The sequence below is a fragment of the Eupeodes corollae genome, chromosome 1 (genome assembly GCF_945859685.1).
Source record: "Eupeodes corollae chromosome 1, idEupCoro1.1, whole genome shotgun sequence".
Taxonomy (NCBI): Eukaryota; Metazoa; Arthropoda; class Insecta; order Diptera; family Syrphidae; genus Eupeodes; species Eupeodes corollae.
The window spans coordinates 280,202,932-280,227,423 of NC_079147.1; the positions used below are offsets into that span (position 1 = coordinate 280,202,932).

At 32.4% G+C, this 24,492-nt stretch overlaps 1 protein-coding gene across 1 annotated transcript; it reads left to right on the forward strand.

Annotated features, from left to right (window-relative positions):
* Positions 1-5,907: 5,907 nt before the first annotated feature.
* Positions 5,908-20,713, forward strand: LOC129942252 (arylsulfatase B). The gene is made up of 9 exons (XM_056051110.1): positions 5,908-6,189; positions 9,947-10,083; positions 10,139-10,298; positions 10,382-10,469; positions 10,556-10,722; positions 10,859-11,080; positions 14,822-15,128; positions 15,188-15,631; positions 20,508-20,713. Exons 2-9 carry the CDS (start codon positions 9,961-9,963, stop codon positions 20,659-20,661), a joined length of 1,665 nt encoding a protein of 554 aa, XP_055907085.1. The 5' UTR covers positions 5,908-6,189; positions 9,947-9,960; the 3' UTR covers positions 20,662-20,713.
* The last annotated feature ends 3,779 nt before the right edge of the window (positions 20,714-24,492 follow it).

Here is a 24,492-nt window from a genome sequence, read left to right on the forward strand (position 1 = left end):
TCAGACATAGTTTGCCCGATACATACACAGGAGACCCTCTAAATTGCGCCAACTGCAGAGGCATCAGTCTCCTTAACATTGCATATAAGATCCTTTCTGCCGTATTATGTGAACGTCTGAAACCGTTCTTCAACAACCTGATAGGTCCATATCAGTGTGGCTTCAGACCAGGAAGTCTACTATCGACCAAATATTCACACTACGGCATATCTTGGAAAAAACCCAGGAGCTTCAAATCGATTCCCAACATCTCTTAATCGATTTTAAAGCCCCGTTTGACAGCATCCATAGGAAAGAGCTCTACAGAGCAATGTCTAGTTTTAGCATCCCTGTCAAACTCATCCGTTTGTGCAGAATGACGATGGAGCATGCACCCTGCTCTATCAAGATCTCACCGATGCATTTGATGTCTAAAAAGGTTTTAGACAAGGTGATGCACGGTCATGCGACTTCTTCAATATCGTTCTGGAAAGAATTTGCAAAACTCAACCGTCAACATTAGAGGCACAATATTGATATAATTGGAAGATTAAAGCGTAATGTCAGTGGAGCGTTTTTCAGCATTGTGACGGAAGCAAAAAAGATGGGTTAAGAGGTCAATGAGGGCAGGACCAAGTATATTCTGTCATCAAAAAAGGGCATTGAAAAACGACGTCTTGGACAAAACGTCACCACGGACAGCTATAACTTTGAGGTAGTTCAGCACTTTGTTTACCCAGGCACCGCTATTAACAGAGACAACGACACCAGCGCTAAAATCAAACGAAAAATAACTCTTGCAAATTGCTGCTTCTTTGGACTTAGAAGGCATTCTCATTTATGGCGCTGAGGCCTGGACCCTGTCAAAGAAAGATAAGAACTACTTAGGATGCTTCGAGTGAAAAATTCTTCGGGTGATTTTTGGTCCCGTAGGCATAGATGGAGAATGGAGGAGAAGATATAACGACGAAATGTACGGGCTGTACAGCGACACTGACCTAGTTAGCAGAATTAAAGTCCAACGCCTTAGATGGCTAGGTCATGTAGAGCGGATGGATTTTAACGAATTCGAACCAATCCTGAGGGACGGCGCAGTAGAGGAAGACCGTGACTCAGGTGGCTCACCCAGGTGGGAGAGGACCTCAACCAACTTGGCGTGCGAAATTGGAGACAGCTAGCTAGGGACCGAGCTGGCTGCAGACGCATGTTGGTTGAGGCCCAGGTCCGCCCCGGACTGTACGCCACCTTAGGTAAGTAAGTAAGTATTTATGAACATTCTGTGACTATTTTTAAAATCTTACTCAAGCAGGCCGCACAAGTTCTACAGAATAAGTGTGTTCATTAATGTAACGAAGCAGAAGGATGATTGTACTAACGCAGATTTTAGACGTTTATGAAAACACCTTCTTTTTGTAATTTGCACGAAATACAGTGATTATTACTTGTAGAGCTGTTGATACCTCGTTCAATGTACCTGGGACACGTAGTTTAGAAACGTTCAATAAACAACTTATTTCCTTAAAAGTGTACCTACATTTTTGCAAGCTCTAAACTCATGTATTTTCGGCCGTCCGCATATTGATGGCTTAAGTTCGGTCAAAACAAACTTGTGTGTAATCAAGGGCATGTCCAGTCTTTTAATGAGGGGGAGGGGGTGAAAGCTTTAGTTATAAGATTGTCTTAGAACACGGTTGTTCAACAAAATATGGTAAAACTTTTTCACTTCGACGAGTCCCTAAAAATGAAAGCATTCCAAGATTCCAACACAAGAGCTAAAATACAATAGTTTCGAGGGCTTTTGGTGCATTTCATGCTGAAATGTTAGAAATTGTGTTGAAACGTTGCTTTTTTTCCAAAAATAATATATTCTGTTCTACATTTCTAAAGATTGAAGAAACCAACTTCAGGGGTATTTTTTTCCATTCTTCTTGAAGATCCGTCTTTAGCTCCTGAATATTTCAAAAATTCTTTTGAGCGACTCGACGTCCCAATTCATCCAAAATATGCCCAATTGCATTAAGGTCGGGGGACTGTGTAGGTGTTTTAAGCACTTTGGGACAATTATACAACAACCACGACCTTGCTGTGTAACATGTATGCTTGGGGTCGTTGTCCTGGTAGAAGATAAAATTGTCTCTTATTCCAAGCTTCCTGACACTTGGCACCAAATGTTGCTGTAAAATGTTGATGTAGCCTTTTTGATCCAATTTACCTTCCACAAAGTGTATGTTTCTAACACCAGAACTCGACATACATCCCCATACCATGACCGACCCACCGCCATGTTTCACAGTTGCCCGTGTATGTACACCTTTCACGGAAGCACGGAAAGAGAGACTTAATTATAGTCGTTCAGAGTACACAACTCCTCCAAACCCTTCATTTGTTTTTGATCCATGTGTATAAATATATTTCATAATCCATCCTTTACGAGCTAAAAGGTCAAACATTTTCTTAGCTGGGGTCTTTAACACTTTTTTATTTCTCGACAAACATTCTACCTAAAATGCTTATCAAATTTGAAAATTGTAAACAACCGCCTAAAAATATATAAAAAAGTGAAGTACCTAAAATGTTTTGCCAGAATATTTTTTTTACTTTAATATTTAAGAATTTTTTCCATTTTTCATTCTTATTTTTATAAGAAAAAAAGAAAAAAGGCGTTAAATAGATCACTGCCAAAAATTCTAACACTTATAATGAAACTAGGACAAAAAGTAAAATTGACCATGAGAAGATAATAATCAAAGAGTTAACAAAATTGGAATTTAATATACAAGAACCTTACCTATCCAAGAAAGAGGTTATTATTGTTTCGAAAGAACTTGAACCTGCAACATGACAGAATAATACAATTTTTCATTTATCACGACTACGTTGAAAAATGATAAAAGATAAAAAACAACACACAGGTATGAAATGTATTGAAATCAAGTCATTTCCATTATTGTATAGATTCTAGATTCTTCATGAAATTCAAAATAACAGAAGGAAAAATACCCTTAAAGGAGAGTAAATAAAAAACACACAACGCTTATCATCGTCTCCTCAGCATACCTTATGCATTTACAATTAACCTGATACAGGGTGTTGCGATATTAACATTGGCCCTTATTATGAATTTTTAATACAAATTTAAAGAACTTTTTTGAGAGGAATACTCACAGCTTAATCCAAAAAACGTTTTCTTGAGAATAAGTCCAAGAAGTACCCAATCTCACTTTTAGATGGCCGTTGTTGTTTTAAGGATTGACTAATGACTATGGTAGAGAGTACCAACTTTTCAAAGCTTAAGTTTGAAGATTTGAAGAGAATTTGTAAAGATGGACAGATTTGGTCACTGTTACGAGATGCAATACTTTCATTTGAAAGGCCTCAGCCCAACCTATATCAAAGCGGAGCTAATTTCCAATCTGGAAGAGTTTACAACAGTAAAATATTGCGTGGCAGAGTTTAAACGAGGTCTTACGAGCTGCCAAGATGAACATCGCAGTGGTCGACCAAATGAGGTAAAGAAAATCCACAAAATGGTATTAAAAGACTCAAAAGTGCGCGAGATAGTAAACATGGTATGCATTTTAAAAAGTGCTGCAAATCGGATATTGCTGAAAATTTGAAGTGAAAAAGCTGTGCGCAAGATATTTGCCGCGATTACCTACAATGGAACAAAAACTGCGTCCTAACGATGGTTTAACCGAGTGTCCAGAAAAAACGGCGGCATTAGGCAAAAAAAAAGTTTTGTTCCATCAAGACAATGCACCAGTTCACACATCTCTTATCGCGATGGCCATAATCAATGAATTCATGTTCGAATTGTTTCTTCACGCACCCTATTCGCCAGGTTAAGCCCCCTCGACTTATATACGTTTAATAGTATATCATTCATATAGAATACAAAGCAAAAAGCTAATTTAAAAAGATAGTAGTTGTATGATTTGGCGTTAATTAATTATGAACATTTTTATTTTTTGTTCCATGAATTCTATGTTTTGTGTTTCTTTGTTTAAATTAGGTTTAAAAGAATTTTTTTTACAAACTTTCAAATATTTGCCGATTTCAAGTATGTGGTGCATTGTTTTCTATGTTTTTTTAGTTTTATGGCAACATATATAGATGACACCTTAGAACAATATAAATTTGTTGGAACCTTTTTATCTTGTGAGTTATGTTTTCCTATCCCTGAATTGTAGGCATCAAATCAAGCTTGGTACAAACACCTTATTTTAAGTCCTTGTAGCTTAACACAAAATTTATAAATTTAATTTTTCACAGCTAATTAACTGTTTATTAACTATTAAAATATATTTTACAGAAAGAAAGAAACATAGAAAACATACTCGTAGATTTTAAAGATTTCTGGGGGTGCTTTCCATAGTTCACATTCATGTGGAAAAAAGCTTGTTAAAAAACATAGAAGACATTGCACGATAGCAAATTATAAAAAAAAAAAACAAATGTCAAGATATGACCTTTAATTTCGTTTTCTGGAGTGGAATCGGGTAAGGTGATTTGTGATAGGTGACAGTCACAATCAACAAATTCGGTCTGTGTAAGGTGATAATCACCGGTGACAATCACGATTTGGTGACTTTTTCTGGTGACAGCTCTTTAGTTGTCACTTTCATTGGAAATTAATTTTTATTTTTAGTTGCTGAAATTTCAAGACAATATGAATGTGTTTGTGCCTTGGATTTTACATTCTGAAAATGCTAATAATGAAAATATTAATCATAATAGAAATGTCCGGCTCTTGAGGATTAAACTCCGCAATAAAATAAACATTCTTGATCTTCCAAGTCCAAAGTATGTAAGTACGCATATGTGCTATATATGCGGTCAATACACATTCCCCATATTCTTCCATTAGCCGTGACTTTGAGGTGTTTGCTACCAAAGGCAAGTTGGCGCTGACTGGTCAGCTCCAATGGGCCAAAGTACAGTTTGTGAGGTTATTTGACCTTAAAACAAATGGAGAGGACATTGTGCCCACTTACAATCAAATTAATCAATGGGCTTCAGAAGCAACAAAAATGTTCTTCTACGAAAAATATCAAATTCCTGGAGGTAGGATTTTGTTTCTTAGTAAAAATAAACTAATTTTATTATCTACTTGTTTTTTATTTTATTATTTGTTTCCTAGTAATCGGCTGCATTGATGGGAGTCATATTATGATTCTCCGCCCTTCGGAAAATAAGCATATGTATTTCAATAGAAAAGGAAACATAGTGTAAACGCTATGATCTCAAGTCAATTTTTTGATTCATTAATTTGTGTTGCCTAGATCTGCAAGGAGAACACAAAAATTCTGGCAATAAATGCAAAATATGGCGGGAGTGCTCACGACAGATTTGTATGGAGACAGAGTGCTCAACGAGAAAAGTTAAATGCTGACTATTGTGCAGGCAGAACATCATCGTGGCTACTTGGTACATCAAAACTTATAATTACATAATAATTAGGATAGCTTCAGATCGGTTTTTGAATGCAACTACTGAAATTGTAACAAACGTCAGTGAATTTCTTTTAAAGTGATACCAAATTCTAAACAAAATTTGGTGATCACCTTACACAGACGCAAAAATTAGTTTGATCACTTTTTATGATCGCAAAGGTGACAATCAAAAATCACCTTAGCCGATTCCACCTCTGGAGATAGCTTTGCTAGTTGACGTTAAGTAAAGCACTATCAAACTATTAACCTTTTTGATCGGTACACTCATATTAAACACTATGAACAGCTAAATGAGATATTATTGTATAAAATTTGGATTTTTTCTTTGTATCAAATTGCTAAGTTTATCAAATTTCTGCCGCAACACCCTGTAGTTTACGTGTGCCTTAATATTTTTTGAATTACCATAGAACCATTCTGATTCTGATTCTGTCTGATATACATTCTGATTTTTGATTGAGACATTATTTTGTACACATCGGCTAAGCCGTTGTCGTAGTCTCAGTTCTCGATTCAACATTAACTCGATCGTTTCGTTACGAAACTAGATTTCTGTCGATGCAGCTTTATTTTTCGAACGAGTGTATTTTTGTTTGCAAATTCCTGTAGGTTTATTCTTATTTTCTATTTGTTTGTGAATTGGCGCACAATATAATAATTTCGGGAAGAAAAACAAGTTAGTGAAATGGGTGTTTGAAGTCAGTGACTCTTAATCATTTATAAAACTAACTATTTAAAATTCTTAGTTGAAAGAAATGTAAGTAAGTGTGTCTACAAATCTGAATAAAAAACTATATGTTTTTTGTTGTTTGTCCTTATGCAAATATTTGCTATAATTATTATAGATTTGATTAAATAAAAAAACAAAAGTATGTAGGTAGATTTAATGTTGTTTATTTATTGATTTAAACCTAGAACATGCCGTATTTGATCAATTTATTTGTTATTCGCGCTCTTTGTTGATATAAAAGGAAAATTTAATTAAAATCATTAGCAATATTATTGAAAATGCCCTCCAAACAGATTTATTTATGGATTTGTTTTTAATACAATGTTTTTATTAACTATAAATGTATGTGCATAAAATTCCAATTAAATTATCAAATATGGTAAAAAACTACTTCGTTTAAAGATGATCCTTTGTTGTTTTAATTGTTTTAATTAAGAGTTAGTTAAATTAAATTTCAACTGTTAAATAGTTTCAATTTTTATTTTATTTTAAAAGAAATAAATGGAAAATATTGTTTCATTCAAAAATATATACTTAAAACTAGGTTATAAATTTGTTGCTCTAATTTCGTCAACTATTGAACATTACGGGACTACAAGGTACAGAACAAGACCAAGGTCATGTGATTTGACACTGTTACGTTTTGTAAGCAATTCCAAACTCCAGACGAATTTAAAACCAACATTACTCAAGTTATAGCAGAGATACCGCCGAAATATGCGAAAAAATGGTTACAAATTTTCTCAAAAGGAAAACATTCTGCGAATCTTCCCAAAGTGGCCATTTGAATAATATTTGTTTCTTAATCTCATTGGAGAAGACTTAACGCGTTTAATGACAAAAAGTTGTCATTAACAATGTATCGCTGATATTTTTTCATTTAGGTTTATTTTCAAAATCGAACAGTAAATGAATCTATACAATGGTAATAGTTTAAAAAATTTCTTGAGAAAGGCACCCTAAAAATGTATTTCTTTGGATTTAGATCTGTTATAGAGGGTGCTTAAATTTTAAAGGCCGACGATGAATGTCAATCACACCTAAAGGTCATGTCTTTTCTGCATTTCATTTGACATTTCTTAATTTCAGACTAAGTCAGTTTGAACCATTAAGTTATTCCGGCTTCTTATGAAAATGAGCGTTCGAATTAAAATGCATATCGAGCAATTTATGATTTTTTCGGTCTATAATTAATGTGCGCCTGTAGGATTCGTGAAAACCCCAGGACATGCTTATAACGCTCGTACTGCAGAAAATATTGCTTCTGTTCGCGATAGTGTGGCTGAAGAGCCGTCCACCTTAACTCGTCGTCGTGTCCAACCATTGCAACTCTTATGCTCGTCTTTGATGGACATTGTGCATAAAGTCTTACATTTACACACTAGGTGCAATTGACTCAAGAACTTAATTCTCTTGACCATTTTAAGGGTCGTCAATAGTCAAAATGGTGTTACGAAATGAGAACAGTTGGTGATCAATTTTCGAAAAAAATCATCTTCAATGTTGGGACACATTTTCACCTTAGTGGATTAATCAATAAGTAGAATTGCCGCATTTGGCGATTGAAAATCCAAGGGTGATTGTCTTAAAACCAAAGGACCCACATAGAGTGGATATGTAGTGCAGTTGAGGTTGGGATGCGACCCACACTGATAACTTCAAATCCCGTCTGTCAATTTTTCTTGCTTAAAAGTTTGTCTATATGTACTCGTATCAATTTTTAAAAAATTTTCGTACTATTTTTTGTAGATTTTATTTTTTATGAAAAAACGGATTGTTGGATTTTTATATAAAAATTACTGAATATCGAAAACAATATTTTCTGTGAAATAAAATAAGTTTGAAGCCAATATTTTTAACTGTTGAAAAGCTATTTGAGTCGAAAGTAAATTTTTACCAAGTTTTAGTATTGTTTTTTTATGAGTTTAATTTTTGTAAAAAAAAATGTCAATTCGATTTTTTTCAAAATTTTATCGAATGTTAAAAACAATATTTCTTATAAGATAAAATTAGTTTGAAGCCAATATTTAAAATTTTTGAAAAGATATTTGAGTCGAAAATCAATTTTGACCAACTTTTGTTAAATTTTTTTTAGGTTTTTAATTTCTTGTAAAAGAAACTGTAGATTCGATTTATTTCAAAATTTCACTGAATGTTAACAACAATATTTTTTGAAAGATAAAAGTAGTTTAAAGCCAATATCTACAATTTTTGAAAATATATTTGAGTCAAAAATCAATTTTTACCAACTTTTATACATTTTTTTTAGGTTTTTATTTTTTGTAAAAAAAACTGATATGTAATTCGATTTTTCTCAACATTTTTCAGAATGTTGAAAACAATATTTCTTATAAGATACTTTGAAGCCTAAATTTCAAGTTTTTGAAAAGTTATTTGAATCGATATTCAATTTTTACCAACTTTGAGTAATGCATTTTTTAGATTTTAATTTTTTTATAAAATACTGTTAATTCGATTTTTCTCAAAATTTTATCAGATGTCAAAAACATTATTTTTCGTTGGACAAAATTGTTTTGGAGATGAAATCATATTTAAGTCGTAAAATTTTGGAGGTAACAATTTTTTTTTTTGATTTATAAAAAAACCGTTAGATGGATTTTTGACCTTTTTTTCAAACTGCTATGGTAAAAAAAACCATCCACGCAATTTTCTTGAGAGCCCTTTCTGCATCTTTCTGGCTTATTATCTGTATAACAAAGTTTATTTGAAATCGATATCTCTTCTGGTTCTTGAGCTATGGACGACGAAAGAAAACGTAGCGAACGTACAGATGTACGGACGCACAGACATCTTTCTAAAAATCTTTTATTTCGACTCTAGGGACCTTGAAACAACGAGAAATGTCAAAATTTTCAATTTGACAAATCGGACCCATTACAATAACTTCCTATGGGAAGATAATAATAAACAAAATGACACTAATTTCTTACATAATTTGTGTTTTATTCAAAATCAACATCGGCATTTCAAATTCAACCACCCTTTATAATCGAAAAATTCCAATTCACAGAATATTGATACAATGAAACTGCAGAAGGCTCAGCCTAAACTCTTAAACCAGTATAAAGAAAGAGTATAACAGCACATCAATTATTTATTACCTGATGTAATTTCAACTTACATAGTGAAGGTTTTTTGTTTACAAACAAAATTAAATAAATAACTATGTTACAAAAATAGTCTCTACTCATTTGAATTAATTAAAATCATTGTTACAATTACCAACATACGAAACAGAGGTGCAATAAAAGAACAATAATTACTATCAATCAGTTCCCCCTTTTATTAATTTACTTCATTTCAAATGTTCAACGTATGGAATTAGATCGTGTTCAAAGTTGATAATAGTATTTTAAATAAGTAATTATAGTTTACAAAACGTGTGTTATTTTTACCCCATTTATCTTTCGGGTAATTGAAATTTAGTGATAATTTCAGTAGGTATACTTTATGTTTGACACTAATCGACATAACAACAAATATACAAGTTTCATGCATGAAGTAAGAGGGAAAAGAGGGATTTTTAGAATACTTTGATTTTTTTTTAAGTTTTAAAGTTGTGATACATCATAAATTCTTCCTTTTCTTCATATTTTTCTTTCGTATTCAAAATAATTAAATTTCCTCAAAATATTAAAAAGGTTATTAATAGCTTTTTTAAAGCTTTGAACCAATAGTCTTAGTCTTAGCCTTATTGTCAGTTTTAGTTATAGAAAACACTAACTTGAGCTATTCTAAAATTGTTTGTAATTTTTTACTTTAGCCCACTTCAAAAACATGATGGTGTGCTACAAACAACCACTGTTAGTATTATTGATAAGCATCATAAGGCTGCAAATCTGCTTCACCAGCGGCATTAAGCAAAAACCTCACATTATTTTTATTTTGGCTGATGATTTGGTAAGTTTAGCTTCTGCGTAATCGAAGCTCAATTAAAAAACTCTCAAAACTGAAGGGTTTCAATGATGTCGGTTTCCATGGATCTGCACAGATTCCAACGCCTAACATCGACGCATTAGCTTACTCCGGAATAATACTGAACCGTTATTACGTGACTCCCATATGCACGCCATCAAGGTCTGCATTGATGACAGGAAAATACCCCATTCACACAGGTATGCAACTTTCAGTTTCAACACTCAATTTTTCTCTTAAAATTCATATTTAATTCTCTTCATCTCAAAACTTTGTCTAATAGGAATGCAACACAGAGTACTCTACGCTGCAGAACCACGGGGTCTTCCACTTAGCGAGAAACTTATGCCCGAGTATTTCAATGAACTGGGGTAATGTTATAAATCATAATTCTAAATTCTCCAACTTGATGTGTATTTTTATTAGAAAACAATATTAAATTATAAATCTAAAAAAGATACTCTTCCCATATTGCAGGTAAATGGCATCTAGGCCATTACAAGCGAGTTTATACGCCTTTGTATAGAGGTTTTCAAAGTCATGTGGGCTGTTTCACCGGTCATCATGATTATTTTGATCATACAGCTGTGGAAAACCCCTCATGGGGACTTGATATGAGAAATGGTATTTATGTTCAGTAGATACAATGTTTTGTTTTGTTTGCATAATTGAATATTATGTGTAATTTTGTTTAAATATTCTTTTTTTATAAACCCAGGTGTTAATAATAATACATATTTATTTATATAATTTTATACAGGTTTAGATGTAGCATATGATATGCATGGAAAGTATAGTACTGACATCATAACTGACGAAGCAGTTCAAGTGATCAGGAAACGAAATGCATCTATGCCTTTGTTTTTGTATGTGGCACATGTTGCCGTACATTCGGGTAATCCGTATAATCCACTGCCGGCGCCAGATGAAGCTGTCGCAAAAATTCAAAATATTCCGGATTATAATCGTCGGAAATTTGCAGGTCAGTTACAGTTAAAATTAAAATGGCTTAAATGGCCCAACGAAGGTTTGTTTTAAGCTTCAATAGTCTTAAATAGGATTTGCTTTCCAATTCTCATGACTCACCGCTTATTTTGTGAATATTGTGTTTCTCCGATATTTTAGAGGAAACAGTTTTTCCAAGGAAACGCGTTTATGGTTTTAAAAATATTAGAAATCTTTTTTGTGAAATAATCTAATGGCCGTTTTTTTAGACGTGTTTTCTTCAAGAAGAAATGAAACGCATACAATTTATAATTATGGCCAAGAATTTAAATTTAATATGAAGATTTCCCAATAGGTTTGATTTCGTGCAAGTTGCAACTAAGATTGGCTCTAATAAATTCCAACATAGATGCAACTCTTCGCAGCCCATATATTAATTTTTAAGCTGTTAATGGTTTAGATGCGTAGACAATCAACTTCACATAACCCTACCAAATATAGTTCTGCGGTCGCTTGATCTTACACCCTTTAAAATTTTGCTTCAATAAATTGATTGTTTCGTTGCATCACACGAACCAAACAATTATTTTGGTAATAAATTTGCACGATTTGCAAACGTTATTCAGGATTGAAGGCCACACTTCTAAAAAACATCCGTAAGCCTGTTACGCCATTTGGAGGTATCCTATTTTCACATTGAAATACTCCGCCATTTTCAACTGATTTCCACCAATAAACAAAATTTAAATATGTATTATGCCATTTATTTCAAACAAAGCTTAGAAAAAAGCGTCGATAAACTATAACAACCTGCATTTCATTTACAACAAGCAGCACTTTTACTGGTATTCTGAAAAGCGTTATGGCCAGCATTTCAAAAAGTATATAATTTTTAAGTTCGTCATTGTCGTGGGAAATGGAAGTTTTTCAAACATTTTTTCTTTTGTAGATGCATCCTTTAAGTTTGAAATTCAACGTCACTGCTAAAGGCATAGCACTAGTAGTGAGGTTATATTGTAAAGACCTTTAAATAATCTTTTTATACAGTAATATACTTAGTAGTTAGTTTGTTTTAAGTTTAGGATTGCAATGACTGGTAATTTTAGAGTAGATTATAGTAATGTTCGTAGGCTGAGATCAAAATTTTGTATACATCCATACTAATTCAAACAGACCAGCTGTTTTGGCATTGAGTGAAACCCATGTAGGTGAAGATTCCGATCCTGCTGAATTTTGTATTCATGGGTATTTTTTGGTGCCATTATTCTTCTCACACCATCCTCTCGCCATATATCTATAGGAATGATGCTGCATATCAACTTTTACCACAATACGGTCATTGTTCCAACTCCCTTTTTAATTTCATGTGGTTAAAACTCTCCGTGAATAAGCATCATTCATTACTGTTTTCTTTATCGGGCCCTAAACCTGGACAGAGTTTCAACTTCTCAGGAATTTGATCCTCTGTCTGCCTCCATACAAAGAACTGTCTCCCTGTATCCTCACACTGAAATCGTTATTATGGGCGATTTCAATGTTCACAATTCTTTGTGGCTTCGCCATTCGGACCAGACAACGTCCGAAGGAATGTGTGCTGAGATTTTTGCTCAGTTTAACAATCTTACTCAGCTTGTCAATGAGCCTGCTCGTATATCAGACGTTGACGGCCGAGCAGAAAATAAACTTGACTTGTTTCTCACTTCTGATCATGATGAGTACACAATCAGTGTATTGACACCTCTAGGCACATCGGACCACAGTGTCATATCTACTAATTCCTCGTTTCAAACAAACCCACTTAAAGAAAGAGCTCAAAAGAGAACCGTTTGGCAGTACGAGAAAGCTAATTGGGACGGTCGTAATAATTTCTTCAGGATCTCTAACTGGTCGTTATGCTTCCTCGGTAGCGACGTAGAATCCAGTGCATATATGATTTCTAGTATGATACATCTGGAAATGGAAACGTTCATCCCGAATAGGGTTAAAAGTATTAAACCCAAGGTTAAATCATGGTTCGATTCGAGCTGTATTCGAGCGATCAAGGAGAAAGAGGTGAGCTTCCAGTGTTTTAAAGCCAACCCAACTGAGGAAAATCGGAAAAAGTTTGAGCAAGCCAGGAAGGCCTGCAACTCCTATATTCGAAGGGTCAAATTTGTACATGACCAAAAATTACGGCGAAAAATACTGCAATGTCCCAAAAGCAGTAAGAATTTTTGGTCATTTGTAAAAAACATGAGGAATTCTTCTTCTTCCTCAGTTCTTGTACGCTTGTTGTCAATGACACTCTTTAAGTTAGCTCAAGGCAGTTCGCCGAAAATTCCACCTTACCAGATAGTGTCATGACTCCCCCATTTTTTTTTCGTCCTCAAACTGTGGTGAGAGTTCTTAAAGATCTCAACATTCCTAAATCCGCTGGTCCAGATGGTATCCTCGCTATTATTCTGAAGAGGTGTCCTTCCACGCTAGCAAAACCACTGCGGAAGCTTTTCCATCTTTTCATTCTTCTGGGATAGTTCCGAACTGCAATTCCAAAAAAAGGCGAATCTTCTTCTCCCACAAATTACTGACCAATAGCACTAACGTCCCTTCTTTCTAAGGTCATGGAAACGCTGATTAATTACCAGCTTAAGAAATATCTTGAGGAACGGAAGCTTCTTAATGACCGACAATACGGCCTTCGTAGCAATAGGTTCACTGGTGATCTCATGGTTCATCTCACCGAACAGTAAAACAAATCCTTACATAGTTTTGGAGAAAGTAAGATTATTGCACTTGATATTTCAAAGACATTTGATAAAGTCTGGCATTTTGCTCGCTTATCGAAAATGCGTGCTTTCGGTATCGACGAATCTCTTCTTCGTTGGATTAGAAATTTTCTTTCGAACCGTTCCATACAAGTTGTTTTGGACGGATTCAAGTCTGAAACTCATAAAATATATACTGGTGTGCCCAAGGCTTCGTTTTCTCTCTGACCCTCTTCCTCATGTCCTCATTTTTAGAAATGATCTCCTGTCTGCTTCTTCTAATCCAATACATTGTTTCGCTGACGATAGCACTTTTAGCTTTTCAGATTCGTTTCCAGACTCACAACCCTCCTCTTCGGATGTGGAACTGCAACGGCAAAATATGATTATCTCATTTAATTCCGACCTACACACCATTGTACAATGGGAAATAAAAAATCGTGTGGAATTATATGCTTCGAAAACACAATGCTGTCTTGTATCGTTAAAGCGAGATAAACCCTCTTTGCCACTATCTATGAGTGGCACTTGTTTTCTGATGGTTTCGGAACACACGTAATCCCAAGCATTCATTGTCTATTCGTGCAGTAGTTTTTCAGAAATAACTCGTTAATTCTGTCAAACTCGACAACTTAGTTGTCAACTCCGTCAGAGAGGGTGAAACGAAACTCTTCCGTCAGTGAAATTTTTAATGATAAATACACAAAACCAGTGTTTTCAAATGCGCTACGAATTCAATGTGTTTATACATTTTAAACTCATGGCTAAAAAGGCACTAAATGACGTTTAAGAATTGTGTTTATCTGTAATATTCGCTAGAAAAATGGTGGAGTTACTCAATATTGAAACAGGATACATTCTGCCCGTAGAAATGTAAATATTTTCATAATGCCTACTTTTATTGCTGTTGTGTGAAAAGAAACTATTATAATAAAAGAAAATTAAAGGATTTAATCAAGAAGAACTCTTGTTGGGTGCCATTTAATCGAATTCAATATGTATTGACGTTTTGTTTTGGTTGTTTTTAATTTCAGCTATGTTGTCAAAATTAGACGATTCAGTTGGAACCATTGTACATGAGTTATCCAAACAAAATATGCTTTCCAATTCAATCATTATCTTCAGTACCGATAATGGTGGTCCTGCTGAAGGTTTTAACTTAAATCATGCTTCAAATTGGCCCCTACGAGGTGTCAAAAATACTCTTTGGGAAGGAGGAGTTCGTGGAGCTGCTTTAATTTGGTCCCCAAGATTGGAGAAAATTCAAAGAGTTTCTGAGCAAACAATGCAAATTACCGATTGGCTTCCAACTCTCATGACTGCAATTGGTGCTCCTCTAAGGTAGGTCACTCATTTACATACTTATAAACTTATATTTCCTATTCATTTTCATATTTTAGTCAGAATAATACAAAACTCGATGGCATAAGCATTTGGGATGAATTGTCATCTGGTGAAGAATCGAAAAGAAAATCAACACTTCATAATATCGATGATATTTGGGGAAGTGCTGCGATTACAGTTGGCGAATGGAAATTACACAAAGGAACAAACTATGACGGAGCATGGGATGGTTGGTATGGCCCAGCGGGTGCTAGAGACGAACAAGCTTATAATTTAACAGCTGTCTTCAATTGTCCAACTGGTAAAGCTTTGTCTTCAATTAAAATGATGCCAACAGAAGAGCGAATCGTTCAACTTAGAAGAAGTGCTTCGGTGATGTGTAATAGTAATGATATAAGCAAGACGTATCCAATGAAAGAAACATCATGTGAGCCTTTGAAGGCGCCATGTTTGTTTAATATCAAGCATGATCCCTGTGAACAACTCAATTTGGCTGAAAGGTAAGAAAAGAATGATATTTTAATTAAACTTGGTACAAAGTTATAAACAAACAGTTCTAAAACTGACAGTTCAACGAACTATGACGAAACGTCTATTGAATGTATTCATTTCGATCAAAGTCTCATAAGCATCTTCTTTAAAATCATATCAAATTTAGTTTACAATAATTAAGCAGCTATGAAATTCCAAAACAATAAGAAAAACAACAAATCATTTCATTAAAAACATTAATCATCATTTAATAATTGGTATATGCTATGAGCTAAATTAATGCAATCAAGACGAATTCCAATTCACTGAGTTATAAGTGATTGCACATATGAACCTGAATAGCATCCATGAACTCCAACTTGCGATTCACACATTCATTTTACAACTTACTGAAAAAGATACAAAATTTCAAAAGATACCTTTTTTGTTGTTGTTGTTTCTGGTGTTTTTGTTCTGTGTTTCTTAACCTAGTGATTGAAATTTCATATGTCGTGTGTTCAATCTAATGCAATCCGACACAAAAGATTCCATATTTTTGTTCTTTTTATTATTTGCAAAAAAGCTTTGTGAGAATTTTAAAAGATTGTTTTGGTGTTGTTGGATATAAAATATATGTTTGTTTGTTCGTCTAGCGCAACATCCATTCAACATCTTGCAAGACTTACATACATTTTTTTTACGACAGTTTCTACTTGGCATGGCTTGTCTTTGAATATGGTTTAGACACAAGACTTAAAGGTGTAATTTAAATTAGCATAACACAATCTCTAACTTGCGTAAGAATACTCAAAGTATTAATTAATCAAATATATGTTTATTTCTAAAGACAAAGTGCATTATATTCTATTAATTTAATGTAGTGCAATCGAAATTTTATTAACATATTTATTACCGAATAGTTTGTCACGCAAGTTTGTTCGTCTTTTTTTATTGTTATTGACGAAATTGATATTAAACACGCACAAGAACAATGAGGGGCGTTCTATATTATTTTCGTTTTTCAAAATCACTATGTCTAAATATTCAACTCTGAAGATTGAGAAAGGGTTTTATTAAAGCATTTAAACCAAAAAAAATATTGAAAAGAGGGTGGGGTGCGACCTACAATGATAACTTTTTAAAGCCATTTTGTCATTTAATAAAAATTCAAAAATATTAAATAAAACATTGAAACTTTTGTACTTTTGGACGTGTTAGTAATATTTTGGGTTGAAACTTAATTTTTTAGAAAAACACAGTCATTTTAATTTTTAAGACAGTGTCAATAACATTTACTTTATAAAATGATATACATATATTTGTATCTTTACACTTTAAAAGTACATCAGATGTCAAAAACGTTTCTCTTAATTGCATGAAATTATTGTAGAGGTCTTATTTATACGAAATATCTTTCAATTGATTTGTTTTAAAGTTTTTAGATACCATAATTGGTTCGTAAGATATTTAAAGTAAGCAAAATATTTCCCCTTTTTTTTTAATATTCATCTTTTGAAGTCGAAATCTCTGCAAGTTCTTGAGATATCACAACGAAGTGTATCACCAACGTACGGACTCAAGAACATCCTTCTGAAAACCATGGAATAAGATTCTAGAGACCTTATAAAGGTACAAAATTTTAAAATTTTCCGCCCGTCAAATCTTACCTATTTTAATTACTTCATGAAATAAGTTAAAAATGAAACAAAAAAGGGATTCAATAATATTAAAAACCCGGAGTTCTTTTTAATCTCACAATTTTTAATGTTTACCTTAATATACATAAATTACGCGTCACGATGTTTGTCCGCGATGGACTCCTAAACTACTTAACCGATTTTAATCAAATTGGTACACTGTGTGCAGTTTGATCCAACTTGAAAGATAGGATAGCAAAAATCTCAATTTATAATCGCAATATTAATTTGTTTATTTTGTCTTTTATTTGACCGTCACAATTATCTGTTAGTTCCAAACAACTCCCACAGATGCCAACATCTGTTGACTGAATTAAATAATCATTCTATATATAGCGCTATGTCAAACTTCTTAACGTTTTATACAAGCTATAACAAAAACATGGTGCTAAGGCTGAAGTATCCATTATTTTGTATTAAACGAAATACAATGAAATCTACTTTTTCAATATGTAACATAAAAAGTGGCTCAAACGCGACCCACGCTGATAACTTCCCATCCCGTGTGTCGATTTATCTTGCTTAAAAGTTTGTAAGGTTGGGTTAAATAAATTGTTAATTGAATTATTCTTACAATTTTTAAAATTACCAACAATATTTTGTATATAAAGAAATAGTTTAGTTTGAAAATGTAGTTTTGTTAAACAGATTTTTAGTCGAAAACAAATTTTTACCAATTTAAGTAGCATTTCTTGAATTTTTACAATTTGGATGAATGAAATTAATCTGGGAGATATCAAGAACTGAACATTAATTTTTACCAAATTTGCGTAATATTGTAGATTTTATTTTTTTATGAAAAAACGGACTGTTGAATTTTTATAAAAAAAAATTACTGAATATCAAAAACAATATTTTTGGTGAAATAAAAAGTTTCAAGACAATATTTTTGAATTTTTGGAAAGCTTTTTTGAGTTGAAAGTAAATTTTTACCAAGTTTTAGTATTATTTTTTTGTTCATTTTTTTTTTATTTTTTGTAAAAAACTGTCAATTCGATTTTTCTCAAAATTTTATTGAATGTTGACAAAAATATGTTTTAAAAGATAAAATTTGTTGAAAGGCAATATCTCAAAGTCTTGAAAAGATATTTGAGTCGAAAATCAATTTTTACCAACTTTTATTAATTTTCTTGTTTAGGTTTTATTTTTTTTGAAAAAAAAACTGTCAACTCGATTTTTCTCAAAATTTTACCGAACAATATTTCTTATAAGATAAAATACTTTGGTAGCCATAGTTTTGATTTTTTGTAAAAAATATTAGGGTCGAAATTCAATTTTTGAGTAATGTTTTCTTAGGTTTTTATTCTTTTATAAGAAAAACTGTCAATTCGATTTTTCTCAAAATCTAACCAGATGTTGAAAACGTTATTTTTCGTTGCACAAAATTGTTTTGGAGATACAATTATTTTGTATTCGTAAAATGTTCGAGGTGACAAAGTTTTTTTCTTATTTTTTTTTTGATTTATAAAGAAAGCCGTTAATTTAATTTTTTTTTCCAAAAAATATATTTGTTTGGTATCACTTTACAATATATAATATAAAATTTAGTTCAAGTCTCTAGCGTTATTGGTTCATGAGATATTTAGGGTTAACCACATTTTTCACCTTTTTTTTAAACTGCTATGGTAAAAAAAACCACCCACGCGATTTTCTTGAGAGCCCTTTCTGCATCTTTTTACCTTATTATTATATTACATACGGAAGTACGGACGTACGAACGTACGTACACACGCACGCACAGACATCTTTCTAAAAATCTTTTATTTCGACTCTAAGACCTTGAAACGTCGAGAAATGTCAAAATTTTCAATTTGACCCATTTAATTGGACCCATTACAATAATTTCCTATGGGAAGTTAAAAAGGAAAGTGTAATAGCTGCAGTGTTGCGGAAGAGTTCTTGAGTTGAGTGAGATAAACTTTTCGGTGGTGATCTCTTAGTTTTTTCTGGTGATTTCCGACAGACCTTACCAGTTATACCTACAATGATTCTAATGGCGAAGTGTTGAAGCACTTAGATTGATTATAAACATGTGCGTACGTCAAAATGGTCGATCAGCGCAAATATCTTCTGAGCGATAAACAAGAACGCAATGGTTAAATGCATTCATAAATGCACTTTTCTTTAGGAAAAAAAATTGATTCTGATTCAGTCATTGAGCTATTTTGGCAGCCAAAAATGTTGAAGTTGACGAAATTAAGTTCCAGGTGATGCCAGCCGATTCAATGTCTTTTAAATCACTTGATACTGCTGCTATTGAAAGTTATAGTGTTCATTTTCCAAATTAATTTTTAAATTCACAAGATATACCTGCAATCTTCAATTGAAGATTGGTTTACCTATTATCCTCCTGCGTAATTTGAATTCACCATTTCCAATTCGTTTAATTTTTGCCACGTCTATAAATAAGTCTCAAGGCCAAACAATGTCCATTTCTGGTTTAGATTTGGAAAGACCAAGTTTTTCTCATGGGCAGCTATATGTTACATGTTTACGTGTAGGAAAACCTTCGAACCTATATCGGTTACCGAAAGACAGGTTAATGGAACATATTGTGGACCGAAATTAAATTGAAATAAATAGTATTTATAATTAAAAATAATAAATGTTATCGCTAGAAGATTTTAAAGTAACCGCCCTACCTACCTCATTTACAAAGTTAAACTGTCACATTTAATTTACTTAAAACCTTGTAATATACTCGTGTTTCAAATTTGAATCAAAATAATAATACATTTTAAATTGAATTCTTTTGTATTGATTTTTGCATTTCATAAACTGTACGAATATTTTATTCAATTGTGTTCAAACTTCTTTGGGGCTTGAAGCAAACCAGTAAAATTGTATACCAGCTTTAACGTTTCCGTCTTCGACCGTAAATAATAATTTCATAATGTAATAAGGGGAAACGGTAGTAGAAAATCAGCCATGAAGGTAACTTTTGGCATTGAATACTTAACAAAATAGTTTGAAGTTGTTTTTCAGTTACAAACAGAAATAAAAAAGACGATTGGTTTACCCAAGCCTCCATGAGTTTGTAAAAAGTGTTGTTGCATGATAAAAATCACTTACTTAACTTAATGGCTCATAAAGTCAAGCACAATATTATAAAAGATTATTTTTTTTAGGAAAAATACTCATATAATATGTTATAAACGAATTCCTTTTTTATAATTGATTATAATAATATTTTTTTTTTAATTTTCAGATATCCAAATATACTCAATGCTCTTCTTGTTCAACTTGAAGCTCTTAATGCAACAGCTGTGCCTCCAGGCAATAAACCAATGGACAGTCGTGCTGATCCACGTTTTTGGGATAATACATGGACTAATTTTGGAGATTTTAGTATTGAAAAGTAAAGAAAAAAAAGAGTCTTAGAATGAACAAATAAAAATATTACATTCCAAAAACCTTCAGTTGTTTTTCATTATCAATAGAACATTGTAAAATCATAAATTTAAAACACAAACAAAAAAAGATAAGAAATTTGTTACTTTATGGATACACACCCTAAAAGGGTTTTGATACGGCTACCCGAAATAAGGTTGTCCAAATTATCGTGTTGGCTACCAAAATAGTCAATAAACAATTTTTGATTGCCAATTTTGGGAAGTCAATATGACAACAAAATTAGTCGATAGAACAACTTCGGTAGTATTGACTATCGAAAATTGTTATATTGACTATTGCTGTCATTGGCTGAAAATTTACTATTTAGCACTCAATTTTACTACCAAAATAATAATTAGGGTGACTTTTTTTGATCTGTGTAACCTTTCGTGTTTAAACACAATGTGAATATAAGAAAAATAAGGAATTATAAAGAAAATAATACTTCGTGCATATTCGCTTTTAAGTTTTGAACATATAAATCCGAAGGTAAAGAATTCTATATTCTCGATGTACGGCTGGAAAAAGATTCTCTATATTTGACTAATTTTTAACAATCTTATGTTATGGCACATGATTTCAAGCTACTTTCTTATACTGAATCTATAATAAGACCGAAAACAAGATGACTGCTAAGAACAATAGTAATGTTTATGAATAAATGTTCACTTACAAGATTAAGACATTCATTATATTTTATTAAAGATAATTGACTTAAATACCTTTTTAATTTAAAACATTTGATTCATTTATGCATCATCTTAAAGAAACGCTTAACCAACGAAGGAAAAACGGTCCGAGAGTAATTTTTGTTGTTATCAACTTTATGATATATATATTACAAGAATGTAAAAATAAGTTGAAAACTGATACTTTTAAAAATTTAAGCAGATGGTTAAAATTAAAGTTTGGATTGGAAATCATCACTGAAAATGAAATCCAAAATATATTTTTCAAAACTATGAAAGTATTAAATTTATGGTTTGCTCAAAACTTCATACAGAGTCAAATACAGACTCATACAAAATCAGAATAGTTCAGAAACTAAGTTAGATATTAAAATGAGCTAAACTGAATCTAGACGAAATGTTATATCATAGAATTTATTGTTAAGTAATGTTATAAATCTTAACTTAACCATTAACAAACCCGTTTTTGTTGTCTTTAGAATTTTTTAAATTGCGTTATACGATAAAAAAATTTAAAGACGAGGTTCGAATTTAAAAAAAAATTGTTTTGTTTGCAACAGAAAAAAGCACCTTAATCAATTTTCTTTAAAAAGAAATTAATGTAGGTATTCGATTTAAAATAAAATGCACGATTGGATCGTACACATTTGCTTATGTATCCAAAGATTCTGTTTAAAAATATTTTCTGCATTTTAAGATTTAAGAATCTACCTGCAAAAAAGTTTGTTTTCAAATATTTAAACGCCATTTGATTAATGATTAATGATTAATGTTAAAAATATTTTTGGTATGCAGTTATATAGACAACTGATGACCTCTTTCCGAGTTGATGGAAAAATTTGCCCGGCCCGTCTCTAAAAAGGCGAAACCTCATCAACCTTTAACTATCGTCCAATTACACTTACGTCCTTTTTTTCAAGGTCATGGAAATGCTGATCATTTTCAGCTAAATAAATATCTTGAAAAACGAAAGCTTCTCATTGTCCTGCAGTATTGTTTTCGTGGCAATAGGTCCGTTTGTGATCTCATGTTTGCATTGTTTTGGGGAAAGTATAAGATCACTTTATATTTCAGGGTATTTCATAGAGTTTACATCAAACTCTCTTATCTCTCTTATCAAAAATAAGTGCATTTGGTATTGATAAATCTCTTCTTCGTCAATTAAGTAATATTCATTAGCAAAGTTCAATTTAAGTAGTATTGGATGAGCTCAAATCTGAAATAAACGTTGTTGTGCCCCAGAGCTTCTTTTTGTCTCCCACACTCTTCCTTATTTTAATAAATGATTTTTGTTTGAAACTTCTTCCCAACTAAATTGGGTCGCTGCTTTATATATTAATTTTAAGAAAATCATTCTTGTTCTCCGGATGCGGAACTTCAATGGCAGCTCATTAAATTATGATCTTGACAAAATTACCCAATGGGGAATCAAACACCGTGTAAAACCTAATGCTTCGAAAACCTAATTCTGTCTACCGTCGCAAAAGCTTAAACCTCCCTCAACGATGCTATCTATGGGGGCATCGAGGAAACTAAGTAGCTTTCAGTTCTAGGTATGTTTATCACAGATCGCATGTTGTGCAGGGATCACAAAGTCGACATAACAAAAAACGTTTTTCCGACGATGCAAGAAGCTATTTACCCGTTTTGATCTGGTTATAATTTGCAAAGATTTTATTCGTCCAAAACTCGAATATAATTCTCATTATTGGATGTGTGCTCCAATAACGTATTTGAGTTAAGATTCTTGGATAGAATTAAACAAAAGAGCTCTGAAAATGATGAGTGATCGTTCTATTTCTGAGACATTTTCTTCGCTGCATGGTTGTATTCCATCCCTCGAACAATTCAACTGTAATAACCGTACTTCTAGGAAAGCTCATCAATTTTCACTTGAGCCCCAATTCGAAAGTACTGTTACGTAGGGATTTATTCTTTAGCCGCACTACACGAATGTGAAACGCTTTACCAGGCTCAATATTTCCCACTAATTACAATGTGCAGATATTCAAAACTAATGTGCATCGACTTCTCCTTTATACTGTCCTCCCGTCCTAATTGCTCGCACTATGTTTAATTGTTATAAAGGTATTCATAACTCTTTAAGTGAGCACTCAATATAAAAAAAGATATCGAATTAAAAAAAAATCAATTTCTTAAAATCAAAAATAAAATCAATGAAGTTTTTAAATATCAAATATCAGTTGATTAGTTCATGTGAAACTTAAAAACAAAATAACTATTTTATATGGGGTACCCCTCTGGAGCAATACAAAAATATTTGTATTAATATTAAAAGAAGCCAAATTATGAACACAAAATTTTGAGTAAAAAAATCTATCGGTTTGTTTTTGAGAAAATTCGAATTTTCGGTTTTTGACTAAAAAATTTGTATGGATTTGTTCTTGAAAAAAAGCCTAACGTAAATCGGCTCAAATCCAAATTTAAAGCCAAACGATCCAATGCTTTTTACTGTAAAGGACAGGACAGACAGACAGACGGACAGAATCAGGAGACCTACTTTTTTAGACTTCTCTACCATCGTAGTGTCATGTTTGAATAAAATCTTGAGTTCGACATTTTTACGAATGCAAAACTTGTCATATAGTTCCTATACGTCGCAAGTACAAATTATTTAAAAGCAGAAGACGTATTTAAATTATAATGTAATACAAATTAGACTCGGAATCTGTAAAATAAAATACATTTTCCTTAAAAAAATATAAGAACAGAAAAATACAAGAAAAGAATAATTATTATTATGTTGCTTTTAAAATCAACGTTGTATCATTTAAACGTTGCGTTATTGCATTGCCCTAAAAATATATTGAATTTTTGCAATTCAGTGTTACCTACACTTTTACGTGGGTCCTCTATATAATTAATAAATATTGTATATGCCTTTGAGTCAAAAATCAGAACCGTATACATCTACCTATTTGTGTGTAACTTAATAATCACCTTTTTTACCATTTCGATTCATTTTAATTAAATCCATATAACCATCTGAAAACAATCAATAATAAAAATTCCAAAAAGCATTAAATTCAACCAGAAATCATAGAATGATTGCTTTTGCCTCAAATGAATAAATGTACAAAAACACAAAGG

Excerpts from the sequence above, each read along its gene's own strand:
- LOC129942252 (XM_056051110.1), top strand. The coding sequence starts at position 9,961 with ATGATGGTGTGCTACAAACAACCACTGTTAGTATTATTGATAAGCATC. Across the intron at positions 10,084-10,138 it reads TTATTTTGGCTGATGATTTG|GGTTTCAATGATGTCGGTTT; the intron begins GTAAGTTTAGCT and ends TCAAAACTGAAG. Across the intron at positions 11,081-14,821 it reads TAATCGTCGGAAATTTGCAG|CTATGTTGTCAAAATTAGAC; the intron begins GTCAGTTACAGT and ends TTTTAATTTCAG.